This window comes from Scaptodrosophila lebanonensis, unplaced genomic scaffold, assembly GCF_003285725.1.
Source record: "Scaptodrosophila lebanonensis strain 11010-0011.00,11010-0021.00 unplaced genomic scaffold, SlebRS2 tig00001412-arrow-pilon, whole genome shotgun sequence".
Taxonomy (NCBI): Eukaryota; Metazoa; Arthropoda; class Insecta; order Diptera; family Drosophilidae; genus Scaptodrosophila; species Scaptodrosophila lebanonensis.
The window spans coordinates 4,229,703-4,256,601 of record NW_022060739.1 but is presented as its reverse complement, the minus strand read 5'-3'; the positions used below and the strand labels follow the sequence as shown (position 1 = coordinate 4,256,601).

The 26,899-nt window shown below is 40.1% G+C and overlaps 3 protein-coding genes across 4 annotated transcripts; 2 read left to right on the top strand and 1 right to left on the bottom strand.

Moving 5' to 3' along the window:
* Positions 1-183: 183 nt before the first annotated feature.
* Positions 184-7,418, top strand: LOC115631468 (AP-2 complex subunit alpha). The gene is made up of 8 exons (XM_030528221.1): positions 184-463; positions 1,151-1,548; positions 3,029-3,240; positions 3,304-4,349; positions 4,605-5,505; positions 5,914-6,197; positions 6,379-6,583; positions 6,644-7,418. The coding sequence occupies exons 2-8, from the start codon at positions 1,485-1,487 to the stop codon at positions 6,719-6,721; spliced, it is 2,790 nt and encodes a 929-aa protein (XP_030384081.1). The 5' UTR covers positions 184-463; positions 1,151-1,484; the 3' UTR covers positions 6,722-7,418.
* Positions 7,419-8,913: 1,495 nt separating this feature from the next.
* Positions 8,914-12,636, bottom strand: LOC115631174 (DNA-directed RNA polymerase I subunit RPA2). The gene is made up of 4 exons (XM_030527864.1): positions 12,556-12,636; positions 10,995-12,494; positions 10,064-10,926; positions 8,914-9,992 (listed from the first exon to the last, which is right to left on the bottom strand). Exons 1-4 carry the CDS (start codon positions 12,634-12,636, stop codon positions 9,059-9,061), a joined length of 3,378 nt encoding a protein of 1,125 aa, XP_030383724.1. The 3' UTR covers positions 8,914-9,058.
* A 3,080-nt stretch (positions 12,637-15,716) lies between these two features.
* LOC115630999 (putative ciliary rootlet coiled-coil protein 2) lies at positions 15,717-26,561 on the top strand. 2 transcript variants are annotated; one of them, XM_030527593.1, is made up of 6 exons: positions 15,717-15,752; positions 16,105-17,308; positions 17,374-17,591; positions 19,377-19,521; positions 21,300-22,016; positions 24,222-26,561. In XM_030527593.1, the coding sequence occupies exons 2-6, from the start codon at positions 16,406-16,408 to the stop codon at positions 26,397-26,399; spliced, it is 4,161 nt and encodes a 1,386-aa protein (XP_030383453.1). In that variant the 5' UTR covers positions 15,717-15,752; positions 16,105-16,405; the 3' UTR covers positions 26,400-26,561. The 2 variants fall into 2 exon arrangements, with proteins under 2 accessions (XP_030383453.1, XP_030383454.1); XM_030527594.1 differs by lacking the exon at positions 15,717-15,752 and having other exon boundaries at positions 16,100-17,308.
* Positions 26,562-26,899: the final 338 nt, after the last annotated feature.

The window sequence follows — 26,899 nt, the reverse complement described above, 5'->3', positions numbered from 1 at the left end:
TTATATGCATTTTAGCAAAAACACACACTTATGCACGAAAATGGCGGAGACTAGAGTTCCAAGTGCTGTAAAACGCGCGTGCCCCGTTTTGCAGCACTTGCGGGCGCCGCCACGCTAATGTTGCTAACACTACACCCAGTAGATGGCGGTAGTGGCTCGTAAAATCAATCAATAAAAATTTTCTGCATTTACGTGAATTCCGTGAATGTTGTGAAGAGCTGGTGCGAAAAATAAATGCCATAAATCAATTGGAGTTACATAAAGTGAAAATAAAAGTCGTCTCCAACGAAATTCTACGCCACGAGATCCATTTCCGCAGTGTAACAACAACTACAGCAGCGATAAAAGTAGCAGCAATAGCGAGAAAGCCAAACCAAAAATTCCAGCGCTTCGAAAAGAATTTGTCAGCCAAAAAAAAAATTACATGCAATTTGGCTATAATCGACATTTTTCTGTTGAAAAAGTAAGCGGCGGTACAGCAGAATCAAAAGCCATAGTTATATTTTTTAATTTGTTCATATTTTGTGGCTGTTTTGTGTTTTTTTTTGAAAAGTCTTCGTCATCTTGCGACGCTGGCTTGGCCAACTAGCAGCAAAAATGACGTCGACTGCGACGTGACATGAAAGCGAAAAAGCGTCCAAAAGAAACAACAAAAGAGCAAGTGAGGAAGCCGGTGGTCCAAATGCTGGACATAAAATTACATATGTATATGAATGGTTTAAACAAATGAACGCCCAAAAATTGTGAGATTAGGCGTTTCAAAAGTTGTTCCATGCTATGCGATAAGCTTTGCGCATACACACAAAAAATACGATAAAACAGTAAAACATTTCGTTGTTTCTGTTTAGCGCAATGTTTAATTTTTAATTGCGACAAAAGTCTTTATCAGCTATTAGCAATTTTGTTGTTCCTGTTGCGACTAAAATTCGCTGCCAAGTTGCAATGCACTTGCCAAATAATCCCACATATATACATACATATCTATGTATGTAAACCAATGACATTCAGTAATGAGTGGGTGCGTGCGTGTGTATGTAAGCGGGTGGCGCACATCCTTTAAATGTTAAAGTTCAAAGCGTCGCACCAAATATTTAAAATCAATAGCTTTTATTTTCAATTGATTTCTAATCAAATGTTGCCTTCTCAACAGGTCGTCTTCATTGCCCGTCGCCTGAGCAAGAAGAGAAAGAGAGAGTGAGCGCGCGCGGCAACCAAACAAGAGAAGAAGAATAGCAGCAACAACAATAACAGAAGTGCCACTGCAAGCAAATAAAATTCCCATTTAACAGTCAGTAAGCAGAAGCAGTCAAGAGTCGTCGTCGTTGTCAGCAGCGCCACAACAGTCGCCAACGGTCGTCGTCGTCGTTGTTGTCGCCGCCGTCGAGTTCGAGCGATAAGAGCGCCCGCGACTCGGCCACTGAAAACAGATTTTTCTTCGCCCCCAAGTTTGAATAAAACCAGCGAAAATTAACAAACTAACTACAATGGCACCGGTGCGGGGGGATGGCATGAGAGGCCTGGCCGTATTCATATCGGATATAAGAAACTGTAAGTGTTCATAACTATCTAAAGTCACATATGGACATACACACAAGTATATGCGTACACACGTAGTTACATCTATTTATTTGTGAGATCTCTATTTTGCAATACATATTTGGTTTAATTCAATTTATTAGGCGGCATGTGCACTGCGTTTTTTCTTATCCATAATATAGGGGCGTCAATTTAAAGCTGTTTTCTTCTGTTTAATTGCGAGAACACCAGCAACAGTGGCGGCACAAACAACAAAAAAGCTGGGCGGCACTCATTGGACACACTTGTATGTATGTACATACATGTGTATGTGTGTGAGCGCCTCAATTGTTTGCTCTGTAAAGTTGATTGAAACTCAACTTGACGCTCAACTCTGCCATTGAGTTTGTAGCCGCTCTTTGTCGCATTTCATGGCATTATCATAAATGTCATTACTGGTTTTATAGTCAGCAGCATCAGCATACATATGTATTTATGTATATGTATGTATCTGAGCCTTTGGTGCTCTCCAGAGCAACAAATCGGTGCCTGGCACTAATGCTAATTGGCGCCTTCATAACAATCTCGCCGTCTGTTTGCGGTTTTTGCCCCAACATGGAGAGCGCTTTCATGAGCCGCATTGTAAAGCAAACCGATCGCTGTTTGGTAATAAACCACATTTGAGAAATAGTCTTATGAGCAATGCACTCACCTCCTCCCACAATATCTGGCAATTTTCTACAAACTTACATATACATATGCAAACGGATATCTTGCCGATAACTCATATATGTATGTATGTGCATATGTGTGTATAGTGGCACATACTAAACATTTTGTATTGAGAACGTGTGAAAATGAGAGACGTGAATTGTTTGTGCTGGCTCGATAAACGTTTTGGATAAAGGTTTAAAGCATTTATGCTTATACAGTCAAGCTGCTTAATAACAAAAGCCAAGTTTTTTTTCCTAAATTTGGAAGTCAGCTAAAAAATATCGGTTTGTGCACATAATATGTATTCATATAGTATGTTAATCAAAAAGTAGTTACACTCAAAGACGTTACAAGTCCAGGTTTATAAAAAGCAATTACATATCTATGTGTTCTACTTAAAAAACTTACCTATGATATTTCTATCATATTAATGCTACCCCATTTTAATTTAAAACGGGGCTGAAAATTCCAAAAGCTACATGCCCTGAATTACATAATATGAGGGAGAAAACATGGCCTGAATTAATTAATTTCTAATTTATACTCTGATTTTTAATGGGTACCTCAGGATTGCTTTTAATTTATTTTTGCTTCTTCGTTTGTCCAATAGTAGTATTTATGTTATTATGATGCGAAAGCTTGCTATTTGAATTGATTAACAAAAAAATGTATTAATGTTTGACCTAATTTTTGGTATATAATTGATATGAAGTGGCATTGAAGAATACGTACATATATCCAATTTCCCTTGTGCTGTTTTATGACCAACGAATTTTAAACTTTTCCTCCATTTCCCCAGGTAAAAGTAAAGAGGCCGAGGTAAAGCGCATAAACAAAGAGTTGGCCAACATACGCAGCAAATTTAAAGGAGACAAAACGCTGGATGGGTATCAGAAAAAGAAATATGTGTGTAAGCTGCTATTCATATTTTTGCTTGGACATGACATTGACTTTGGTCACATGGAGGCTGTCAATTTGTTGTCCTCCAACAAATACTCGGAGAAGCAAATTGTAAGTAATTTTAAGTACAATTAATTAATGATTTCTAAGTGTGACTTTTCGATATGTTTGCAGGGTTATCTCTTCATTTCGGTGCTGGTCAACACAAACAGCGATTTGATCCGCCTCATCATTCAATCCATAAAGAATGATTTGCAGTCACGCAATCCTGTGCATGTTAATTTGGCTCTGCAGTGCATTGCCAATATTGGTAGTCGCGATATGGCCGAATCGTTTTCCAATGAGATACCCAAGTTGTTGGTATCGGGCGATACTATGGATGTGGTGAAGCAATCGGCTGCGCTTTGTCTGCTGCGTTTGTTCCGTTCGTCGCCGGACATCATACCCGGCGGCGAATGGACTTCGCGCATCATACATTTGCTCAATGATCAGCACATGGGCGTGGTAACGGCTGCCACCTCGCTGATCGATGCTCTGGTCAAGCGTAATCCGGATGAGTACAAGGGTTGCGTGAATTTGGCTGTTTCCCGGCTGTCGCGCATTGTAACCGCCAGCTATACGGATTTGCAGGACTACACGTACTATTTTGTACCGGCTCCTTGGCTCTCGGTGAAGTTGTTGCGTCTGCTGCAAAACTATAATCCTGTTACCGAGGAACCGGGTGTTCGTGCACGATTGAATGAAACTCTGGAGACGATTTTGAACAAGGCACAGGAGCCACCAAAGAGCAAAAAGGTTCAGCACTCGAATGCAAAGAATGCGGTGCTATTCGAGGCTATCAACTTGATTATACACAGCGATAGCGAGCCGAATTTATTGGTGCGCGCCTGCAATCAGTTGGGCCAGTTTTTGAGCAACCGCGAGACAAATTTACGCTATTTGGCTCTGGAGTCCATGTGTCATCTGGCCACATCGGAGTTTTCGCATGAAGAGGTCAAGAAGCATCAGGAAGTTGTTATATTGTCCATGAAAATGGAGAAAGATGTATCGGTGCGACAAATGGCCGTCGATTTATTGTATGCCATGTGCGATCGTGCCAATGCCGAGGAAATCGTACAGGAGATGCTCAACTATCTGGAGACAGCGGACTATTCCATACGCGAGGAAATGGTGCTGAAGGTGGCCATATTGGCCGAGAAATATGCTACCGACTACACTTGGTAAGTGGCGTACTTCTATACCGTTAAGTAAAGGTCTCAAGAGAAGGAATTTAGATATTTGAAGACAGACAGATACTATATTAGTCTTTTTTGGTGTACCTTCACCTTTTGTTCACCTATCTAGATATAGTATTATATAGAATATTTGTGTATGATTAGAGTTCTCACATCTGTTGTAATTTGAATTTAATTTAGTTTCACATGCAGCTATAAATGACGAATATTGTATTAATTACCTTTACTTCTCATCTTCAGGTACGTTGATGTCATACTTAATCTCATACGCATCGCTGGCGATTATGTTTCCGAAGAGGTCTGGTACCGTGTTATACAAATCGTCATCAATCGCGAGGAGGTGCAGGGCTATGCTGCCAAGACAGTTTTCGAGGCACTGCAGGCGCCCGCCTGCCATGAGAATATGGTAAAAGTGGGTGGCTATATACTGGGCGAGTTTGGCAACCTGATTGCTGGCGATTCACGTTCAGCACCATTGGTTCAGTTCAAGCTCCTGCACTCCAAATATCATTTGTGCTCCCCCATGACGCGCGCCCTTCTACTCTCCACATACATCAAATTCATCAATCTGTTTCCCGAAATACGAACCAATATTCAGGAAGTATTCCGTCAGCACAGTAATTTACGATCGGCGGACGCCGAGCTACAACAGCGTGCCAGCGAATATCTGCAATTAAGCATCGTGGCCTCCACAGATGTGTTGGCCACTGTGCTGGAGGAGATGCCGTCATTCCCAGAGCGTGAGAGCTCCATATTGACCGTGCTGAAGAAGAAGAAGCCTGGACGTGTGCCCGAGAACGAGATACGGGAATCTAAGAGTCCAGCACCCACATCTGTGGTGCAAAATAATACGCACGTGAATCACAACAAACTTAATAGCAATGCAAATGCGGATCTGCTTGGTCTGAGCACACCGCCCTCGAATAATGTGAATAATACGAATAATACGCTGATCGACGTCTTGGGCGATATCTATGGCAACAACAATGCTGCGGTCTACAACACCAAAAAGTTTCTCTTTAAAAACAATGGCGTGCTTTTCGAAAACGAAATGCTACAGATTGGCGTTAAGAGCGAATTCCGACAGAATTTGGGTCGTCTCGGCCTGTTCTATGGCAATAAGACACAGGTGGCACTGTCGGTGAGTATTTTAGGTCTTTGGCCAATAATTATATTTTCGTTTAGTGCTAATTCAAGTTTAGAACTTATTGCATTTTTCTTCATAAATTAATAAACACCAACCTTCGTATATGAGGGGGTTTTCTTCAATTAAAGTTTAAATTAAAACTAAATAGGCGCGGAATATATAATAAGACTAAAACAAAGTATAGTAATGAGAAAATCTCGAATTGGCAAAGCAAATAGTTCTCGGGGAATTAAGAAAATGAGTGTGATTTCTAAAATTAGAATACCAGAGCCGGGCTTATGTGTATTTGTTGCGAGCAATGATTATAAATTGCCGTGAAAATAGAAATTGTTGGTTGGACTAAATCTAATGACCATATAATTTAATAGCTATTACATAATTTGTCAACCCATTGTTTTACAGAACTTCAATCCCGTCTTGCAATGGTCGGCGGAAGATGCCCTGAAGCTCAATGTGCAAATGAAGGCGGTGGAACCAACGCTCGAGGCAGGCGCACAAATCCAACAATTGCTCACAGCCGAATGCATTGAAGACTATGCGGATGCACCTACCATTGAGATTAGCTTTCGTTACAATGGTACACAGCAAAAGTTTAGCATTAAGCTGCCACTGAGCGTGAACAAATTCTTCGAGCCAACCGAAATGAACGCAGAATCCTTCTTTGCCAGATGGAAAAATCTGAGCGGGTGAGTCAAAAAAGAAGTTATATAGCACATACTACCCAATAAACTGGCGGCGTATCTGCTTATTACGTTGGTCATTATGGGTTCAGCGATTTCGTAATCCTAGAGTTTCTCCAGACAAATAGTACAGCGTATAAAAATACAAATATAATATTATCCTTAATTGAAAATTATATGCTTACAGCGAACAACAGAGGTCACAAAAGGTGTTTAAGGCGCAACAGCCTTTGGATTTGCCAGGCGCAAGGAATAAACTAATGGGTTTTGGAATGCAACTGCTGGATAATGTGGATCCCAATCCCGATAATATGGTATGTGCGGGCATAATACACACACAGACGCAACAGGTGGGCTGCTTATTGCGATTGGAGCCCAATAAGCAGGCACAGGTAAGTTAAGATCATCCTCAGATAACAATACCCGACAATACTCACTACTTTATCTTACAGATGTTCCGACTGACCATTCGCGCTAGCAAGGAGACCGTAACTCGTGAAATTTGCGATTTGCTGTCGGATCAGTTTTAAGCAACGATTTGCCGCCACACAAACAAACAAACCAATCATATATAAATATACATATGTATAACTAAAAAAAGATGTTTAGACAAGAACAACCACAAAACAGAAACAAATCACCACTTTACAAATGCACAATCCTAAGAAAAGAGCGTTCGCTAAATCACCTAGAGAAATTGCAAATACCACTTTAATTACAAATCAAACAAAAAAAAGAAAGAAAGAAAAGAGAAATCGTAGTTATGGCAAAGTTGGCTAATGTATGTAAAGTGTTTTCCTCTCGAAATTTGTGACTTAAGTTAAGTTAAAAAGTAACTCGAGTTTTACCTGTACTTGTACTGTATGCCTGAGACAACCATACAACACGCCCACTTGGGCCCCTACACGTACCTATACACACATACTTACTTGCAACTGCACGCTGACTTCCCCCCCACATAGATGACAAGCTTTCATTTTTAAAGCTTGCCAGTTTTTGGCCACAATTTAGAGCTGCATGCTCGCCAATTTTTTATCAACTAGCTCTTAACTTGCGATCTGTACTCAACCAATCTTCTATATGCATTATTCTTTTTTCTTTTACGTTTTCTTTTATATACCGCCACAATTTCTTTGTAAATGCTAAGCTCAAAAAGTTCATGTAGTAGTATTTTTGTGGAGAACATAATTAGATTATGTTATATGACAAATTACGAATTGTTGCATAATTTTGAAAAATTGTAGCAGTTGGATATTATTACATAAATACATACATACATATAACGTATACATGCATACATAAACATTCATACAAACACATACATATATACTTAGTATATAAACGTCGTTGTAATAAAAAATAAAAACAAAAACACAACCAAGCTTATTAAAAACAAATTATAATTCGAAAATTATAAATACAAGCAAACAAAAAATCGTTATGTTATACAATACTAAATATATACATTTATATATATATATATATAAATATATACATACATATACATAAACTAATTGATGCATAAAGCCCCGCCCCCATGTTTAATGTTTTGAGATGTGCGTGTTGCAGGACTTGAGATAAGAAAACGACGGTATTTCAAAAAGAATAAATCTCATTAAATGATAGACAAATAATTAGTGGTGAAAACTCAAGATCATAAGCAAATTTTGAATAAACATTGTTGAACAAAAACAAAAATATATACATACATATAAATGGAACGACACCATGCATGTGTAAAACTATAAACATAAACTAATTAATTAGTGTATCCAAATGAATTTTGTATATTGTGTTCCGCTCGTTATTAACAATTTTGGTGCTCACGTTTCGCTTGCCATTGGTCACAGATGATTCCAAAACTTGGTTCGAACTGCACGATTTGTGTTATTTTTGCTTAGTCATAATTCTCTTTCATTTTATTGTCCAAGCCGATGACAACCGAAGCGTGACTCACTGAATATAAACTACAGATTATTAAATATATAGTGTACTACATACATACATGATTCGCATTCATACTGAAAATGAGCCAAAATTCCAAGCCATTTAAAGAAGAACAAAGTTAATGTAAACTAAATACTTGGAGAATATACTACTCTTATTTGCAAACTGTTTGGAGAATATTATTTTTTTCTAAAGTGCAATAGTTAAATTGTTAAATAAATTCAAACAAACACAAAAACAGCAAACTACATATAGCAAATGCAGGAATTTAACTGTAACGTAATTAAAGATATGTATTTAAATAAATAAAATCTATTTAAAATCAACACGAGAATACTATTATTTGAATGATTTGGACATTTACTTACATATTCATATATGAATTACACTGAATCATTGAAGATGTTACATAAGTGTTTTGGGGAGTCTAATCTATTGAGGAAGAATTATTAAAGTGGCATAAAGCGTTCTGTGAGGGTCTTACGGACGTAGAAACTTTCCTCATGCAAGCCCTCTATTCACATCGTCTGATATTTGAGCGGGATATGAAATTTTGTCCACGATTTTGATGTAATAATATACAATTGGTAACAACATATCTTTCAAAGATGGAAAATAATTTTTTAAATTGATTTTATTTATAATATAGAACAGCTTTATGGATATAATTGTCAGGACTGAGTACATTTCGCATGTTAACAAACTTCTTAATACATATCCGCAAACATACAATTAAATGCTACGTTCCTTTGAAACATATCGGACCTGTAAAAATATATAGCTACATATAGAAGATGCTATTAAGCAGTTTTAGCTTAATACGTTTTCAATTGAGGACGCTTTCTTACTTAGAATACAAACTTTATTGCTAAAAACAAAATACCCATTTCTTTTAGGTAAGGGGTATAAAATTGTCAACATTATATTTCAGTAAGCTTAAATCTAGCGTTTATGTTCACCGAACTTAGCTCGGTAACCAAAAACTTGTAACTGAAAGGAATCTCAATCAGGCTTACAGCACCGCTGTCGCCACACAGTCGGCACGTTTCCGCCGTCGAGGACAGTCCCCCCGTCTCGTTGCGCTTGACAATCTGTTGCATGGGCGACAAGATGCTGCCACACTTGTGGCACACAAGCGTGTGCGTTTTGTCCGAGTTGTGAAAGAGTCGATCCTGAAGCAGAAATGAGGCCCCATGGGATATGAGGGCGTCACGCTCCATTTCACCGAAACGCACGCCGCCACCGCGCTTGCGACCCTTTATGGGTTGGTGTGTGCGTGACTCCACTGCGCCCGTGGAACGCACCTGCCACTTATCGAATACCATGTGACGCAGGCGCTGGTAATGGACCACACCAAAGAAAATGTCCGCCTTCATTTCGCGTCCGTCAATGCCCGAATAAAGGCGCTCGGTGCCATAATAGTTGTAGCCACCCGCCTCGAGCATTTTACCAAAGTAATTAATCGCCGTGTTCTTTTCCGAAAAACGGAAGGGCGTGGCGTCGTAAACAGTGCCATGTACTGCTGCACTTTTACCAGCCATGGTCTCGATCATCATGGCAATTGTCATGCGAGAGGGGAAACCGTGAGGATTGAAGACAATGTCGGGTATAAGACCGCTTTCGGTGAATGGCAAATCTTCCGCAGGATACTTTTGCGAACATATGCCCTTTTGGCCGGCACGCGAGGCAAACTTGTCACCAATAGTGGCAGGGCGTGGCACCCGCAATGTTATGCATACATTTCGCTTGGGCGTTAGCTCAAAACTGCCCAACTGCCTCACGCTGTCCACCATGCAGTCCTCCGCTTCGTCCAGTTTTGCAACTTTGTAGGTGGAGACCTCGCCGTCAAAGTAGCTGCAAAGAACAATTGGACATACAAATAAATAGGTATAGCATTGTAGCCAGTATTTTCAATTGCGACTTACCTGTAGAGCGGAGACCCATGGGATAGTTTTGTACCCGGATGCGGCAATCCATCAGTGTCGAGGTGCTTCACCAGTTCTGGCATATGTGGACTACGGGCAAAATAGCTATTTTTGTCTAGTTCGATGAATTTCGATTTGTAAATACTGCCATAGGCAAAGCCACGTTCATAGGCCGCCTTGTTAATAATCATGGCATCCTCCATATCGTAGCCCGTATATGAGATGACAGCCACAATGGCATTGGTACCCATAGCAAAGTCATCTAGACCTATGTTATCATAATGTACGGGTCGGAAGAGGGGTGTGCCTGGCGTCTGCAGACGATACAACTTATTGGCAGCCTGCTTGGGCCAGTTCAGACACGGCGTGCCCATCGTTTGTTTACCCATCTGGCACTGGTACATGTTTCTAGGCGATTGATTGTAATCCGGCATTGGTATTAGATTTGCCAAATTGCTCATAAAGCTCGTTTTTGCCAATTCCAAGTGTGTTGTGAAATCGGGATATACCTCCTTCTTATCAATAGCTATTTCCATATACACTTGCTCCAGTGTGCCAATATATTCTATTTTATTCCACTTTAAATTCCAAACCGGACGCATCATGCGTGCCGGGCCAGTGTAGAGAAAGAGTCCAGGAAATTGTCCATTTTTTCGATAAGGTATAAATGCGATTTCCATCATTTTTGGCATTTTCCCCGTGATCTTTGCAAAACGCAAATACTCGACTATTTTATGCGCATCAGTCTGCATTATGTGACCTAGATGCTTGCCATCTAGGAATACGACATAGAGCTTAGCTTCAGGATCTGTGCGAGCTGAAATCGGCAGCATCCCCATATCAACTAGTTTTTGGGGAATCATCTAAAAAATGTGTAAACAGATAAATGAGAATAAATCTATCGTTGTTGGAAAGTTTTTAGTTTACCCACCTGCACTTCGGATGGATCTGGTCTCGGCGATATCTCACACATCAATGACAAGTGATTCAATAGACCGCAGGGCGTGCCGTCTGGCGTGTGGACTGGACAGATGAAGCCCCAGGCATCTGGCAGCAGCTGACGTGCATCAGTGGTGCGCATTGTAGTAAAGTAGGAACCTCGATGCACAGCGCGAAAATGCGACATATACCGCATCCGATTAATGTTCTCGGCCATTATAACCATACCACTGTTTTGCATCAAGCCCATACCACCGCGTGAGATTACATTGCCTGTGGCTAAAAAGGATTCCATGGCGCGCCCAATACCGCCGGCATTGCGCATACTTTGATACATAATGGAGCTGTTGATAAGCACATCGGGTGTGTTTAATTTCTTTTGAAGGTATTTTTTCCCTAGTGTAAGCCATTGTTCTAGGCGTTCGCCTAGATATTTTTGGTATAGATGTCCCGGCAGCAACACTTCCTGCATCATTACAGCATCTACATTTTCCACTTTGAACTTGCCCTGAGCGCATTGGAAGAGCTTTTGTATCATGAATACAATTAAATTGAACTTGTCTTCATAGTTGTCCAGATGTACCATAATTCTCTCTTTCAAAATATAATCAGTGACATCCTCGTCGGGTCGCCACTCGGGTACCTGGTAAAGTCGGCCTCTGAAAAGCGTGCCCATAAATGACCTACACTGTCCATGTGTGTAGACGCCTTCGTTTTGCACCTCGCGTAGCATTGCCTGCACACACGACACATAGTATTGATCCCACTCGTAGCCATGCACCAACCGGTTATAGATTTCTTCATCTGTGTAGTCCATCAGACATTTCAGTATAAGACACACGGGAATGTACGACAAACGTTTGTAGTGTGAGAACATAAATCTGGCCGTTCCATTGTTCAAGTAGTGCAGAACATTGGAGAAGGAGACTTCATCGTCGCGCACAGTTTGGACCAATATTCCCAGCTCGCTAAAGTTGTGTCCGCGATCCTTCCAGGTGGAGCGCTTCACACAAATGGGATAATTTCTTCTACTCAACATCAGCATGCGAACGATCTTCTCGTTGCCACGTATTACAAATATGCCACCCCATTCACTGTCGTGCTCGCCATGCTTTACCATATCCGCTGGTGTAGCTTTGTGCAAATTGCAGGCAGCTGAACGCAACATAATCGGCACTTCACCTAGATCCATGTTAATGGCGCTCTTCTCTATATCATTAACAGTCCAGCTCAGTCGCACGCTACACATGCCGCCGTATGAGACATGCAGCTGTCGCGCATCTGTCGGGTAGATTTCGCGTGTTCGCACCTCAATCGCATCCATGGGCACCTGTGGCTTAGATATCCAGATACTCTCCACTTTAAATGAAATGCGCTCCCCGGCTGGCGACTGAAAATGTACGGGATATATGCGCTTGGCCAGGTTCGCCAGTCCCACATTTAACATTTCATCAAATGAATTCACATGCGGAGCACCCAAGTTGATGAGGTGCTTAAAAAACATAAAGAACATTATTGCCGGCAGCCAGAAGAGGCACCTAATAGCCACTTACTTCGTTCAATTTTTCGGGTATCTCTTTGAAACAGGGCCGGGAGTTTGTCAACTCCGGCGTTGTCTTCATTTTGTCTAGCATTTTAATTATAGTCCTACTTTATTAAATACAAGAATAAGCTGTTGCTCATGCACGTGTAGTGCTCAACTCGATAGCTTATCGATAGTTGGCGTCGCGTTGCCAACTGCCCCGATTACTGTTATCAGTTAAAAGTTAACAGCTGACTTTGGAGACGCGCAAAACCAGCTGTTTGTTTACATTTTCAAATCGCTTTGTTGTTGTTTGCATTTGCACAACATACATTTTGTACAACTTTAAAGGGCATTTAAATGTAATGTGGATGCTGCAAATCCTTGCAAATGCTTACAATGCATGCTTGAGCTGTCAGGCGGAAGGTCCTTTTTAGCCTGATTGCAAACACTCGCACACATACATACATACTTATACATGCAAGCGCATTCGTGCGGTGTACGCTGTTTAGATACAAATTTACACACTGCCAGGATACAAATGTAGAGTGCGTATCTATGTATCTATGTTTGTATGTGTGTACGCTCGTGTGTCGTTCTTAGCGGAAATGAACCCTCAAGGCGGAAGTGTCAACGTGTTGGTGCTTAATGAAGTTGTCGTGTTGACTTTCTAAGCGCATTGCTGTTGTTGTTGCTCCTGTTTCTGCTACTGCTGCTGCTACTGCTGCTGTTGTCCTTGTTGTTTAGCTTTCTTCGCCACAAAATATGCACAAGTTTGTTGCATTATTTATGGCATTTGTGTGTTGGCATTGTTGGTTTGAGTCAGTGTGCGCGCGGCTTAGAAATGCGCAGCAATGAGATTGCCTTCTTCCCTAATAAACGGATGTCCATGTATGTACGTATGTATGTATGTAGGTATTTAAGTATGTGAATAGGCAGATATACATACATTCATACATATATAAGTATCTGGGCAACAATGAGACAGCCGGCGGCGGCATAACATTGTCCATTATCCTATAGCAGCGGATTAACTTTGACTTTTGGCTCGCATGCAACGACATTTTGGGCAAACTTCTAATTAACCACTAGGGCCAGGACACTCGAGTTGCCACATGAAGGAGTTGCACCATGCAATCTCATAAGGTTGTGTGCTACGATAATGAAGACAAAACTTTTCGGGTTTATTAACTAAGTCAAGGAAAAAAATAAAGTATAGCGGGTTGAAACTTAAGAATGACAAAAACAACAACAACAAAAACAGTAGCTGCAACAAAAAAGACATTGCCTGTTGGCCCAACAACGTCTTGACAGAGTTCGGCGTGCCTAGTTGGGAGCAGCTTGTCCTCTCGTTGACGTTTCGGTTTATTATTCCATTATAATGAACACAATACACATTTTCTCATTCTCTCTCTCTCTCTCTCTCTCTCTCGCTCTGTCTCAGTGAACTTTTAACACCCACTGTCCTTGTTATTTTTGGTGTTGCAAGTACAAACACACACACACACCGACATACACACACATACACATACATACACATTTGCCTGCTCCAATCTTGGCAAAAGTTGATAAAGGGAATGTCGTTTTCGAGTGGTTCTAGAGGTTGGGTGGTTGTTGGTGGTGGTTACAACTTTTGCTGCGCTTTTCAAGTTTTTAGTCGGCTTTTGTCGGGGCTAACAAAGAGGCAAGCAACATTGCAAATTGCACTGTTGATTTTCATTTTCAAGCCCGAGTAATTCTCTTTCTCTCGCCATCTCTCTGCTGCCATCTTTATTTCTTTATATTTGTGGCACACTTTTCTTTAATATGGGAACTTTTTTGAAGCTCGAAGCGAGCTCCGCTAACTGCTCTCCTATATACTCCTACTCGTGTTCAAAGTCATTGTGGCGTGTCCTGCCACTTTTCAAATGGCCAAGACAATGCCAGAGGGTTGGCCAAAATTAGTTTATACCTCGAGTAGAAAAATGCATTTTCATTTGCAACTTTTTCTAAAAAGTTTGTCAAGGCAACTGAAAAACTTGCAAACCATAATATATGGCGACCAGTTCTGGGCGAAAAGTTTTGCCCTTAACCTGCACACACAGCTGGAAACAATGCATTGAATATAATCAAGCGATTATAGAAAAGAATTTCATAAATTTGCTATTTCGTCTTAATTCTGTTTACTACACTCGTGACTAATGACAAACAATATCTCAACGTTTTTGATTAAATGACGCGCTATGCTAAATTTAAATCACTTGGTGTGACACGAATTTTCTTAGTTAGGATGCAAAAACTTTGTTAGCATTTACAAACAACTCATTCAAATGCTAAGGAATTTGTTATGCCCTTACGAATGGCATTATGACTTTCCTCAGATGATTGATACGTATGAAGACTTTGTTTTGTATCTTCTGAGTAAGTAGAAGAAAACGTCGTTGCCTCTCTGTCTCCGTCTATTAGTAAAGAAATTCCTCTCTATAAAATACATCGTGATAAGAGCTAAATCTCTATAGGTGTTCTATAAATAATATTGATTGTTTGAACTGTGTTTTAGAACAAAAGAAATCGGTACTTCATTCGAGTCTTCAGGGCATGAATTTAAAATATTTATTCAATTCTAAGATATCTTCAAAAAATTCGTCAAAACTAAGACATTATTATTATACAGATTAAATAGAAAACATGACTAAAACCAGAAAGAGAGAGCGTCCTACATTCTCTGTGGTTTCATTGGAATGCAGAGCGTTTGAAGCAGTCAACAAATTTCTCGGAAACAATTTCCATAAATATCGGGACAGGCTTCGTAAAACCTTCAAGTTTCTAATTTTATTCACTTGCAAGTCCTAAATCTAAGCCAAACCAGTCGATTATAAGCTTAAGCCTTCTTCATATATTTGAATGTTTAGACAACAGCTTTCAAAAAATATTTAAACTTGAATAAATCAATCCATATATTATTATTTGACATAGAACCATCAGTGTAGGTATTTAAGGTTCGTGCGGCAAAAGGTTCTTTGTTAAGAAGATTACGGTCCATGCATTCTGCTCACCACACTTGCCAAGAGATGCAAAACAATTGGGAGCATCCGAATATTTTTCACAGAAAACTAGAGAGTACTGCTGGCAGATGCAAAGCGATTCTTACAGATCTTTTTAAAAATAGCTTGTTTCAATAGAAAATCTCTCAGTTTTACACGAGCAGCGCAAGCGAGAAGTTTCGCCTACAGTTCGAAAATTTAAATTGTAGGTACACACATATAAATACATATATGTATACTTTATATATATGTATATATACATATACATGTCCATAGATGAAACTTTGAATTGCATAAAACGAAGTAAAGATTTTGATTTGAAGAAGAAACATAAAAAACTTTCGGCTTATAAAATTTGATGCTCCGAAAAAAGAGGTGAAAAATTCGAGAAAGTTAATAAAATTGCGAAATCGCGCGTGTTTGAAAAAAGCAGAAATACTAGCATTTTTTGTTCGTATGTATGAACGTATATATGTATATAAATATATATGTATGTGTTAATATCTATGCATAAGGCGGCTAAGTTGTATGTCTTTCTGTGTTTTGTTTAAGATCAGGCGAATCGTGAACGTTTAACAGCCAGAGGTTCTTTGTCTGTGCTCTTTTCTTAAAGCAAATATTTTAAAGAAAAGTCGCATTAACGTGAATTGCCAGATCGTAGCTGCAGTAAACAAGAAAAGCGACAAAAGCAGCAACAATATTGAGTAAACAACAACAACAACAACAACGACGAAAACAACACCAACTGCAATAAAGGGTCGTTTGGCATACCAATCACGTTCTTTGTTCGTTTTGGCCAACTAACAAAGTCAACGCACTGCCCGAAGACGTCTGTAGAATCAGCCTTACTATAGAGATATGGGAAATGCCGAGTCTTCCCCGCACAGTGCGGGCGAAGCAGCGCAGAGTGCAGCAGCACAAGAGGGTGGGGGTGTAGCTGGAAGCAACAGCAACAACAACAATAGCAACAACAACAACAGCAACAACAACAGCAGCAGCAGCAATAATGACGAGCCATGGTGGCAAGAGATCGAACACGAGAACTTAATTTTGGAACAGCTGCCGTCGGCTGTTTTGGCCTATTCGACTCGCAATGAAAATGAAAGCGAAACTGTGCCGGCAACGTCGATGTTGACGACGACGTTGATGTTGCCAAAGAAAGAGGAGAGCATGACCACATTAACCTCAAATGAAAATCAAAGCGAAGGCACGTCAACAACATCTACTGTTGAGATGGAGAGCCAAGAGAACGGCAGCAACAGCCATGTGGGTGCAGTCTGCCGCGAGCAGACACTGGAGGAGTTCAAGGAGGAGTTGAGGGGCAGGCGGCTGGCACGTCAGACCGCCGTGCAGGATTTGCGTGAAGAGCTGCACAGTTTGCGCAAACAGCTGGCTACGTCCCAAGCAGAAGCGCAACGCTTGCGAAAATGTCAAAATCTGGCAGAACAGTCAGAAAATCGAGATGAAGATGCTTCTAATGCTGACGCTCGCCATTATGATGATGATGCCGATAACAATGTGGATGTGATTGAGGCTGAGGCAGAGGCTGCGATGGATAGCGATGATGAGAATCCCATACAACGTAGTCGTCATGCCAATATTGAGCTCGCCAATGCGCAGTTGGCACTACAATTGGCCAATGCCGATAATCTGTCGTTGCGAAGTGAATTGGACGTCGTGCAAAAGCAAGTGGGCACCTTGAAGGAGGTCATCTCGTGCTGCAAACAGATGCTCAGTGTTAAGGAGGAGCAATGCACTCAGGTAAGGTTACTTACTGATTTAATATTTGATAGTTCCGGTGAAATTCCTCCTTTTGCTTCGTGCAGCTCAAGGACAAGCTGCAGGAAATTGAAACGTCGTTCAGTGAGCGGGAAATGAAAATCATGTCCAATAATCTGCGACAGGAATACGAACGTCAATTGGTCAATATTCGGCAATTACGCCAACTCTATGAGGAACGGCAGCGTGTGGCAGCCGCCGAATATGAAAACCTACAGCGGCTCATATCGATTAAAAAGGACGAACTGATTGCCGAGCAGGAAAAGTGAGTACGCCAATTCGCATTTTCAATTTCACTTGCCATTAAATGTAAAGTATTTTCAATTAAACTCTTAATGAAAGGCAGTCATATGGAATTAACCAAAGCCTGAAAATAATCAACGGTTTTACAGACTACTCCTTGCATTAATTATCAAATAACTACATCAGAAGCAAAATTTGTCAAGCGCTTTACAAGCGAATTATCTCCTTCTTCTTACCTGCTTTTTCTATTATTATTATTATTGTGTTAAATTTGCTTCCTTCCCATTGTAACCAAATTCACTTTTACATTTTAATTAAAAAATACCACACTCTTGCTTGCTAGCCTTTTTGCTGCAACAAGCTTCTTCAGAAATATTATTGCAAATAACTGCTTTCTAAAATATTTCTTCAATTAAAATAATGTTGGCGGCTATTTGCTTTTATTAGCAAGTGTTTTTTGATTCCAAACTATTAATTAAATATTTTAAGTGAGCTGAGAAAGTATAAATGCTTTACTAATTTGCAGCTGGAAGTAAAAAACAATATTACAAATGTTTATTGTTCGTGAATGAGCTAGAGATTAAAACTTGTCTCAAAGCAATATTTTTATTTAGAGAATTTCATTTTTTTTCTAAGCATTACCATTTCTGGTTGTTATGTTCCTTCAGTAATACATACATGCATTTAATTTCCGAACAGAAATAAACTTAGGAGTATAAATACTATATAATAAAATACAGTTGGGAAATTAGCAGGTGAATACATATACAAGCAAACTACCACTTACCTTTATTATCTCGCCGAAATATAGAATTACATTTCTTTGTAATTTTTTTCAATTTTATTGTAGTTAGTCCTTTTGAAACGAATCACCTTTTAACTTACCTTTTCTGAAATTTTTAATTTAAACCCAAGGCGCTAGTTTCATATTTATTTATTTTCATAGCTAAACTAACTTTTTGCTATTTAAATTAACTAGAGGATATTAAGTGTTAAAATAAACATTTAAATTAGTGATTATCTTGCCATATAGTAGTGTGGCATGGAGTTTCTTAAAAGAAGCTCTAGTACAATGAGTATTCAAATGCTATTATAATAACAATCTATTTGGTAAGTTAATACATGGCATTTGATTATTTTTATTCTTAAAAAAAAACCTATAAAGGTGCTCCTTAACAAGATTTGATCAGCTCCTTTAACTTTATAAACGCAACTTTGCAGCATTCTTTATTTGCCACAAGAACAAATTTCCTATTGAAAATGCATTACATTTTAAATTCACTTTTTATAACGAACTTTAAATTATAGTATAATTTGTTTAATGTGTAAACATATTAATGTATTATTTTATAGGCCATTTATATTACCTGAAAATCCTTAAAATTTCCTACTTTAAAATCAATAAAAAATGCAAAATGTGCGGCCAAAAAGCTTCACATGAAGTGCGCATTATTAAAATGCTATTGAAAAGTCAAACGTAAATACATATGTATATATGTATGTATGTATGTGTGTGTAGCCTGTGTGTATGGCTATTGTTGTGCTTGCTATTTTTATGATGGCCAGCTGGTGAACGACACACACACACGCACACACACACACACACACGCATTAATCTAAATATGGCACGCACACGTGTGCCATCAATTCAAATTTGAAACACGCGTCGGCTGGCAGCCTCCACCTCAATTGATTAAAATTTCCACCTTCAAGCCTATTTTCGGCTTCACAGCAATGCATGTTGCTCGAGTTTTCATTTTCTCTTATTTTCATTTTGGTTGTTGTTTGTTTTTGTTTGGCGTTGCAGAACGAAAAACTTAGAGGAACGCAATCAAACACTGCTCAAGGAAGTCGAAGGGGCCAACAATGAGTTGGCCAGGCTAAAGGAGGAATGCAGTGAACACAAATTCGAGAAGCGGGCTCTCAAGGAGGAAATGGGGGCTGTGAACATGGTAAGCTAAAATGCGAGTACCTACAAGCGCACTCGACTCTCAAGCTCGAAAAACTGAAGCAAACAGAACTTGTCTGTAGTTGTTTGTTGTTGTTGTTGTTGTAAGTGCGGCTGTTTCTGCTTTAGCTTCTGCTATTGGCGTTGCTAGGAAACGCATTTCAAGTGCAAAGTAAACTTGAAAATTGTTTCACAAACATTTTATACACAGGCAGCATCAAATGATGAAAAACGTAAGCAAACAAAAAATCAAAATCAAAAATTGTGCATACGCAGTGTGGTACTCAGTTTTGTGCTTACATGCAACTGCATAGTGGGCTCGATTCAATCAAAATGTTGCTTGTCAATTTATGATTATTTAACTTTACAAAACGAATCAATAAATCAATTCCAAATGCAGCTAATTCTGTTTTTACACGATAGATTGGTTCCAGACACAACCGTTTAAAAAAAGACATTAATCATATGCAAAAATAGGTGATTGCTTCCTTGTCTCTAGAGAAATACATATGCAATTTTTATACCCTGTACCCGTAGGGTAAAAAGGGTATATTAGGTTTGTGCAAAGTATGTAACATGCAGAAGGACCGACCCCATAAAGTATATATATTCTGAATCAGCATGACGAGAGAAATCGATCCCTACATGTCCGTCCGTCTGTCCGTCCGTCTGTCCGTCCGTCTGTCCGTCCGTCTGGATGAACGCGAGGATCTCAGAAACTATAAAAACTAGAATAACCAAAGTTGGCATCCAGATTCTCCTAGATCCGAGTAAGGACGAGTTTATTTTATTTTTTGGAATTTTCCCCCGCTACAGAATTTCGTTAATAGCGTCCACATTTCAAATGCTACCTAAACCAAACTTTGCACACATAATTTATATATAATTGTCTACTGTTGTTCATTCAATTCATTCATTTATTCAATTCGGTCAATTCTAAGAAAAGTTATTAGCGAAACAAATTCTCGCCAGTACAACCTCCCCAAACTGCAGCAACAAGTTCGCTCTTCTTCTTCCTCTTTTGACGGAAGTTTACCTGGGTACAGGGTATTACACTGTCGGGCTTGCTCGACTGTAGCGTTCTCTCTTGTTAATTTTTAAAACCGTGTTATATCATAATCGTGTAAAAACAGAATTAGATGTACTGTTCTTTGGTGGAAACAAAAATATGTGCCGAAATAAAACATAAAGTATATACATATCTACATAAATTTGGATTCATATGAGACCCGCCTAAGTATTATATATATTCGACCCGTGCTAGTATGAGGGAAAGTGTTTTATAACAGCAAGGGCTTCTTTTTAACGACTTCTGTAGCAGGTGGAAGGTGAGGAGGAAAGCACTTCGCCTGTAAGACTCACCATCTGCTATTCTTTTAGTACGATCTTTTAACCGAACCGCCCCCATTATTTGGAGTATAACGAGATCAAGTAGAGGTCAGTTCAAGCAGTTGTATTGTAAGGATCTTTTGTTAGTCCAGAAAATTTAATCAATAAGTAATTCGAATTAGCACAGACAATTTTTTTATTTAACTATAATCATAAATGTAATCGGAAAAGTGCTTAGAAACAGCTAGAACTTTAGAACAGATCGATAAACTTTGTGTCTTTCAATAGAAGAGTTTCATAATTCTTTTGACCTTTCCGTTGCAGACTGAACTAATTTGAAATGCTGAAATGCTGTTACCTAAGCCTGTCCCACTATGCATTTGTAGAGTTAGTTCCCTTATCTATCTAATTTTCATGTTCTATATCTTGCAATATTTGTTTGTGCGCTTGCAGCTCTTCAGTCAGATGGTAATGGGCTTCAATGGCAAAAACAATCTGGACATTGATCGCTTGACAAAAATGCTTGAGGAAAATCGAGATTTGCTGAATGAAATGACGCAGGCGGAGGGCAGTTGCAGTGATGGTGCCACATTGCCGAAATTACTATTCGAACTGGTCGAACAGGCAGCCATGTCGGAGGCAAAGGACAAGAGTCGCAGTGTGACGCCGACGCCAACGCCAATGCCAACTTCAATGCCAAATATATCTCCGGAGGAGTCAAATGCATCGGCGACAGGTGATACTGTGGCAGCTGATGCTGGAAAGGTTGGCATGCCCTCTGGCTGTGGCTCGAGCTCGGGCTCGGGCTCTGTTTCTGATTCGGCTTCTAGTGCTGCAGTTATCGCCAGCGAGGACATTACCGACTTTGCTGGCTGTGCCAGGACAAGCAGCAGCAGCAACATTGGCGGCATTAAAAAACATAGAAGGCGTAGCGGAGCTGCTGCGGTTTCGTTAAAAAGCCATGAGCCCGAAATTATGGGTAAAGTTGCAACAGCACAAGAAATCATTGGCAACTTGCCAAAAGTTTGGAAAGTGTTGATGGAGCTCTTGAGCCACCACAAAATCGAGCGGGTGCAGTTTGAAGAGCTGCCAGCTACGGCGGATGTTCAAAAGGCGACCAACAGCAAAACGCCAGAGCTGAGCGTATCGAAGACCTACATCAAGCTGAAGGTGAGTGGCTGAGGCAGGGGCAGGGGCAGGGGGCATGGGGGAGAGAGGGAGGCAGAGAGAGACGGAGAGGGAGAGGAACTGCCATTGCAACTGCACTTGAAGTGCTGCAGACAATCGGGCTTGTTAGTTGTCGCATCCGGTTTTCTGATGAAGTGCTGCCGTGGCAACACTTGCAACCAACTGACTCCTCCTCTCCTCTCCTCCACTCTCCCCTCTCCCCAGCCCCATGCCCATCCCCAATCCTTGTTTGTTTTCTTCGTGTTGTTGTTGTTGTTGGCTACTCTATCCTGTGGCCAGAAGTTTCCAATAGTTGGGCACGTGCTTTGTGGGGGCGGGTGGACTGTCTGTAGCTGTAGCCCGATGGTTGCAAAGTTTTGCATTATTCACTTAAGCGTTTTATTTAGAGTAAAGTGCAGGCCGAGCTTCATTATTCTTGACATCTACTGCGACAGCCGGCACAGTGAAAACAACAACAGCAACTGCACAAATAACAGCAAAAACAATTACTTTGCTGGCCCACTTTTGTAGCTGAATCCGAAGACCAGTTGTTGCTTTTGTTATTACTGTTGTGGTTGGCAGCCGACGCTACCCATTTAATTGAGTTTATTTAGTCAACAGCTTAGCCAAAATATTGGGTCAGAATATTAAGGGTCGACGAGAAGCTAAGACCATGTTTATAAAAAGTTTGGACACTACAATTATAACCCTCAAGCTGAAAGGATCATGTATTTAATGGAATAGATAAAGACACCATAGAGAAATACATACTTGTATGTGCATTAATTTATAAATAAAGATAAATTGATGAATAGATACATAAAAAATACAATTAGAGAATAGAATAATTAGATGCATAGATAAACGTATAAATAAATAAATAAATGATTAGATTATACAAAATTCAAATAATTAGATACAAAAATAAAAATAGAAAGTTCAATAAATAGGGAGTAAGATAATTAGATGAATAGATAAACAGATAAATAAATAAATATATATATAAATAAATATATAATTAGATCATAACAAATTCAAATAATTAGATACAAAGATGATAAAAGAAAATTCAATAAAAAGAGAATTAGATAATTAAATGAATAGATAAACAGATAAGTAAATAAATAAATAAATAAATAATTAGATTATAAAAAATACAAAATACACAAAAATAAAAATAGAAAATTAAATAAAAAGAAAAAAGGATAATTTTATGAATATATAAACAGATAAATAAATAAATAAATAGATAATTATATAATTAGATTATAAAAAATGCAAATATTTAAATACAAAAATAAAAATAGAAAATTAAATAAGAAGAGAATATGATAATTAGATGAATAGATAAACAGATAAATAAATAAATAGATAAATAAATAAATATGTAATTAGATAAATAAATAAATATATTATTAGATTATAAAAAATTGAAATAATTAGATACAAAAATAAATATAGAAAGTTCAATAAATAGAGAATATGATAAGTAGATGAATAGATAAACACATAAATAAATAAATATATAATTAGATAATAAAAAATTCAACAAATTAAATCCAAAAATAAAAATAAGAGAATAAGATAATTAAATGAATAGAAAAACAGATAAATAAATATATAGATCAAGAGATAAATAGATAAATAGATAAATAAATAAATAAATAAATATATAGATAAATAAATATATAAATAGATTAAAAAAAATGCAAGTAATGAGATACAAAAATAAAATAAATAATTAAATAAAAAGAGAATAAGATAAGTAATAAAGAAAGAAATTAAAAGATAAAAAAAATAAATAAATATATATATAAATCGATAAATTAATAAATATATAATAAGATAATAAAAAATTCAAAAATTTACAAAAATACAAATAGAAAATTAAATAAAAAGCTAAATAGATAAATATATAACATAAATCAGACAGTATAGATTGCAAATACGCCCTCGCAGAAATTAGTTAGAACTAATTCGACCGAGAAATAACTTGCAAATGGTATATAAATATATGTTCTATCTATCTATCAATCATAGTATTGTCCTCCTCCTCGATTAAATATTTCGATCGCTTATTTTGGATTCAGTGGAGTTTGATTATAAACCATTAAATTTTCCATTTAAATCATAAGATTTTATGAGAACGGGAACATTTAGTAAACCAAACAAAAAGCTAAACAGTTTTTTTTGTGCTTTCTCTACCAGGATCTCATATTGGAGAAAAAGTCGCTGGTGAAGGAAACTAATCGACTGAAAACGCTCAACTGCCATCTCGACTATAGGCTGAACGAGCAGGAGAAGCGCTTGAGTGCTGTTAGCTTGGAGCTGACAAAAACGTGGCATCTGGTGGGAAAAATGCAGCGTCAACACCGCCAGCTGCACACACAGGAGCAAATCCTGCGCTACCAGCTGCAGCAGAAGCGTCGCCTGCTCAGTGAGCTGAAGGACGAACTCGAGTACTGTCGTCGCAAGTGGGCAGCCGCACGGGCACTGAACGATGAGAGTCAGGAGCAGTGCGATGATTTACGTCGTGAGTTTGCCAGACGCAAGCTAGAGGATGCCAATCACTCGGCCGAGAGCGGCTACAGTGATTCGGGGCCGCAGTCCGACGAGGAGCTGCCCGCCGAGAAGGTCGGGGATGCCGCGACTGGTGGCACCAGCGAGGCTATTGATGGCGAGGCAGTTGCGGTCGCTAGCCAAGCGGGAAATCTAGAGGACGCTGTTAGTAATTGCCGTCGCAAGCACTTGAGGGACCAATTTGAACATACGCGTCGCATAAAACGCATGCAAAGCACATCGCCAGGACGTGCGGCTGCTGTGGCCAATGCCGAGGGCGAGGGCGAGGGCGAGGAGATTGTGCTGCGCTGGAACAGCGCGCCCCCAACTTGTGGCTGGCGCGAAGGTGACGATGAAGACGAGGGCGATGCAGACACTGAGGTTAGCGAGGAGTTGGCCAGCAGTTTGGTCAAGTCGACGCACAGCTCGCGTAGCAAGCAGCGTGGCAAGCCACAGCCAAGCGAGGCAGCTTCCAGCTCTTCAGCTGACTCACCAGTTGAGGTGAGCGGTCGCACCAGCAGAATACAGAAGCTGGAGGAGCAGTGCAAGTCGCTTATACAACAGGTGCTGGAAACTTCCGGCAATCGCGAACGGCTTGAGATACAACTGTGTCGCTTTCAGGACGAGATTGCGCCCGTCCAGCATGCAGTGCCACTCGACGAGTTCATCAACCGCAAGCGTATTGAGCGCATGACGCGAGCCAGTTCGGCGCCAGCCACTGGCACATTGACGCCTAGAGAGGAGGAATATACGCGCAAGCGTTCCGAACGCCTGGGACGCTTGGAGGAGGAATCCCGGCAGCTGATGTCGCGCATTAAACGCACCACAGATCGTGGACATTATCTCAAGAAATCGCTGGACCGCATCAGACGCGCACCCAGTCGTGAGGGCAGTCTGGAAAGCAATGCCGAGGATGAGCCCAAGAAGATCGAGGAAACCAAGAAGGGGGCTGACCAAACAAACAGCCCCCTCACAGCTGAAGAAGAAGCCTACACGGCACGTCGAGCGGCACGCATCCAACGTCTGGAGCAGGAGAGCCAACAATTGCTCTCGCAACTCTCTCGCAATGCGCAACGCAGCGACACAATAGCCAACAAACTGGACACGTTGCACGAACGCCACGACCAAGACAGAGCTGCGTTGCCCACAACTTCTAGGGCGGCGCCAGGCATCTCACAAAACAGCGTGGAACAGCGTTTGGAGGACATTGAACGTGTCTCGGCCAATCGGGCGGAGCGCTTGCGCTTGCTCGAGGTCCAGGGCAACGAACTAATAGCGCGTCTCAGCAACACCTCCGAGCGGGGCACGGCCATGATCAATCGCATTGCCGAGCGTGAGGCAAATCGTCGGCAGGAAGCGGAGGTTCTGGAGCAGGCTGTGGAAGAGGATGAGGCCACCACAGGAGATTTGAACAGCATAGCCAGCAGCAGAATTGTGGGCGACGATGGTGTGGACGACGAGGGAGCTGCTGCCTGTTGTGTAACCGTCACCACAACATCCTCGCAATTGGCCGCTCAACAATCGACTGGCGCCATACCCAAGCACAGGCCAACTCTGCAACTCTGCGCAGCAACACGACAAGATGATGCCACTCGAAAGCGCACCCTCTCGAAGGAAGAGCGGGAGACGGAAAAGAAGGAGCCTGTCGTGTCCGAATCTCTCGAGGACATGGTGCATCGATTGCGGGCCTTGCCGTTTCCCACAGCTCCCGCAGCGGAGGAGGAGGAGGAGGAGCCCCAGCAGCAACAGACAAGCGAAAGCGAAATTGTGGCACCTGCCACTTCCACTTCCGAAGATGCGAAGGACGATACCGAAAAACTTTCATGAAATCCTCTATACCCTACTTGTACACTCTCACACCACTCTATACGAAAGTGTTCATTAGATTCTAAACGCTGATACACTGCTACTCTATACTATTTTCCACTTACAGTTTTCTTCATTTTTCATAAGAATATTTTAAATAAAGCATATACATATATACTTATATTTATGTAGTGAGCATATGGCATGCATGTTATGGGTGTAACGATATAAGTACTAAAGGAGGCCACAAAGAGTTTTCCTATTTGGATGGAGCAGTGTATTCTCCCCCTCATCCTCTGCTCCAGCATTTCTTGCCCATTCTATAAGCCTCAGCGCCTAGCAGTCAGTGTTAGAGAAGATTTTTCAATCTATATTTTTATTTAAAAAATTCATTTTAATATTTTTCATATTTGACAGGCCTGTTTGTTTTGATACAAACCTTTGATGTTATTTAACAATTTTAGTTCAATAATCATAAGATTTTCTCTAAATTGCTCCACGTAACTATTTACATAGCAGCC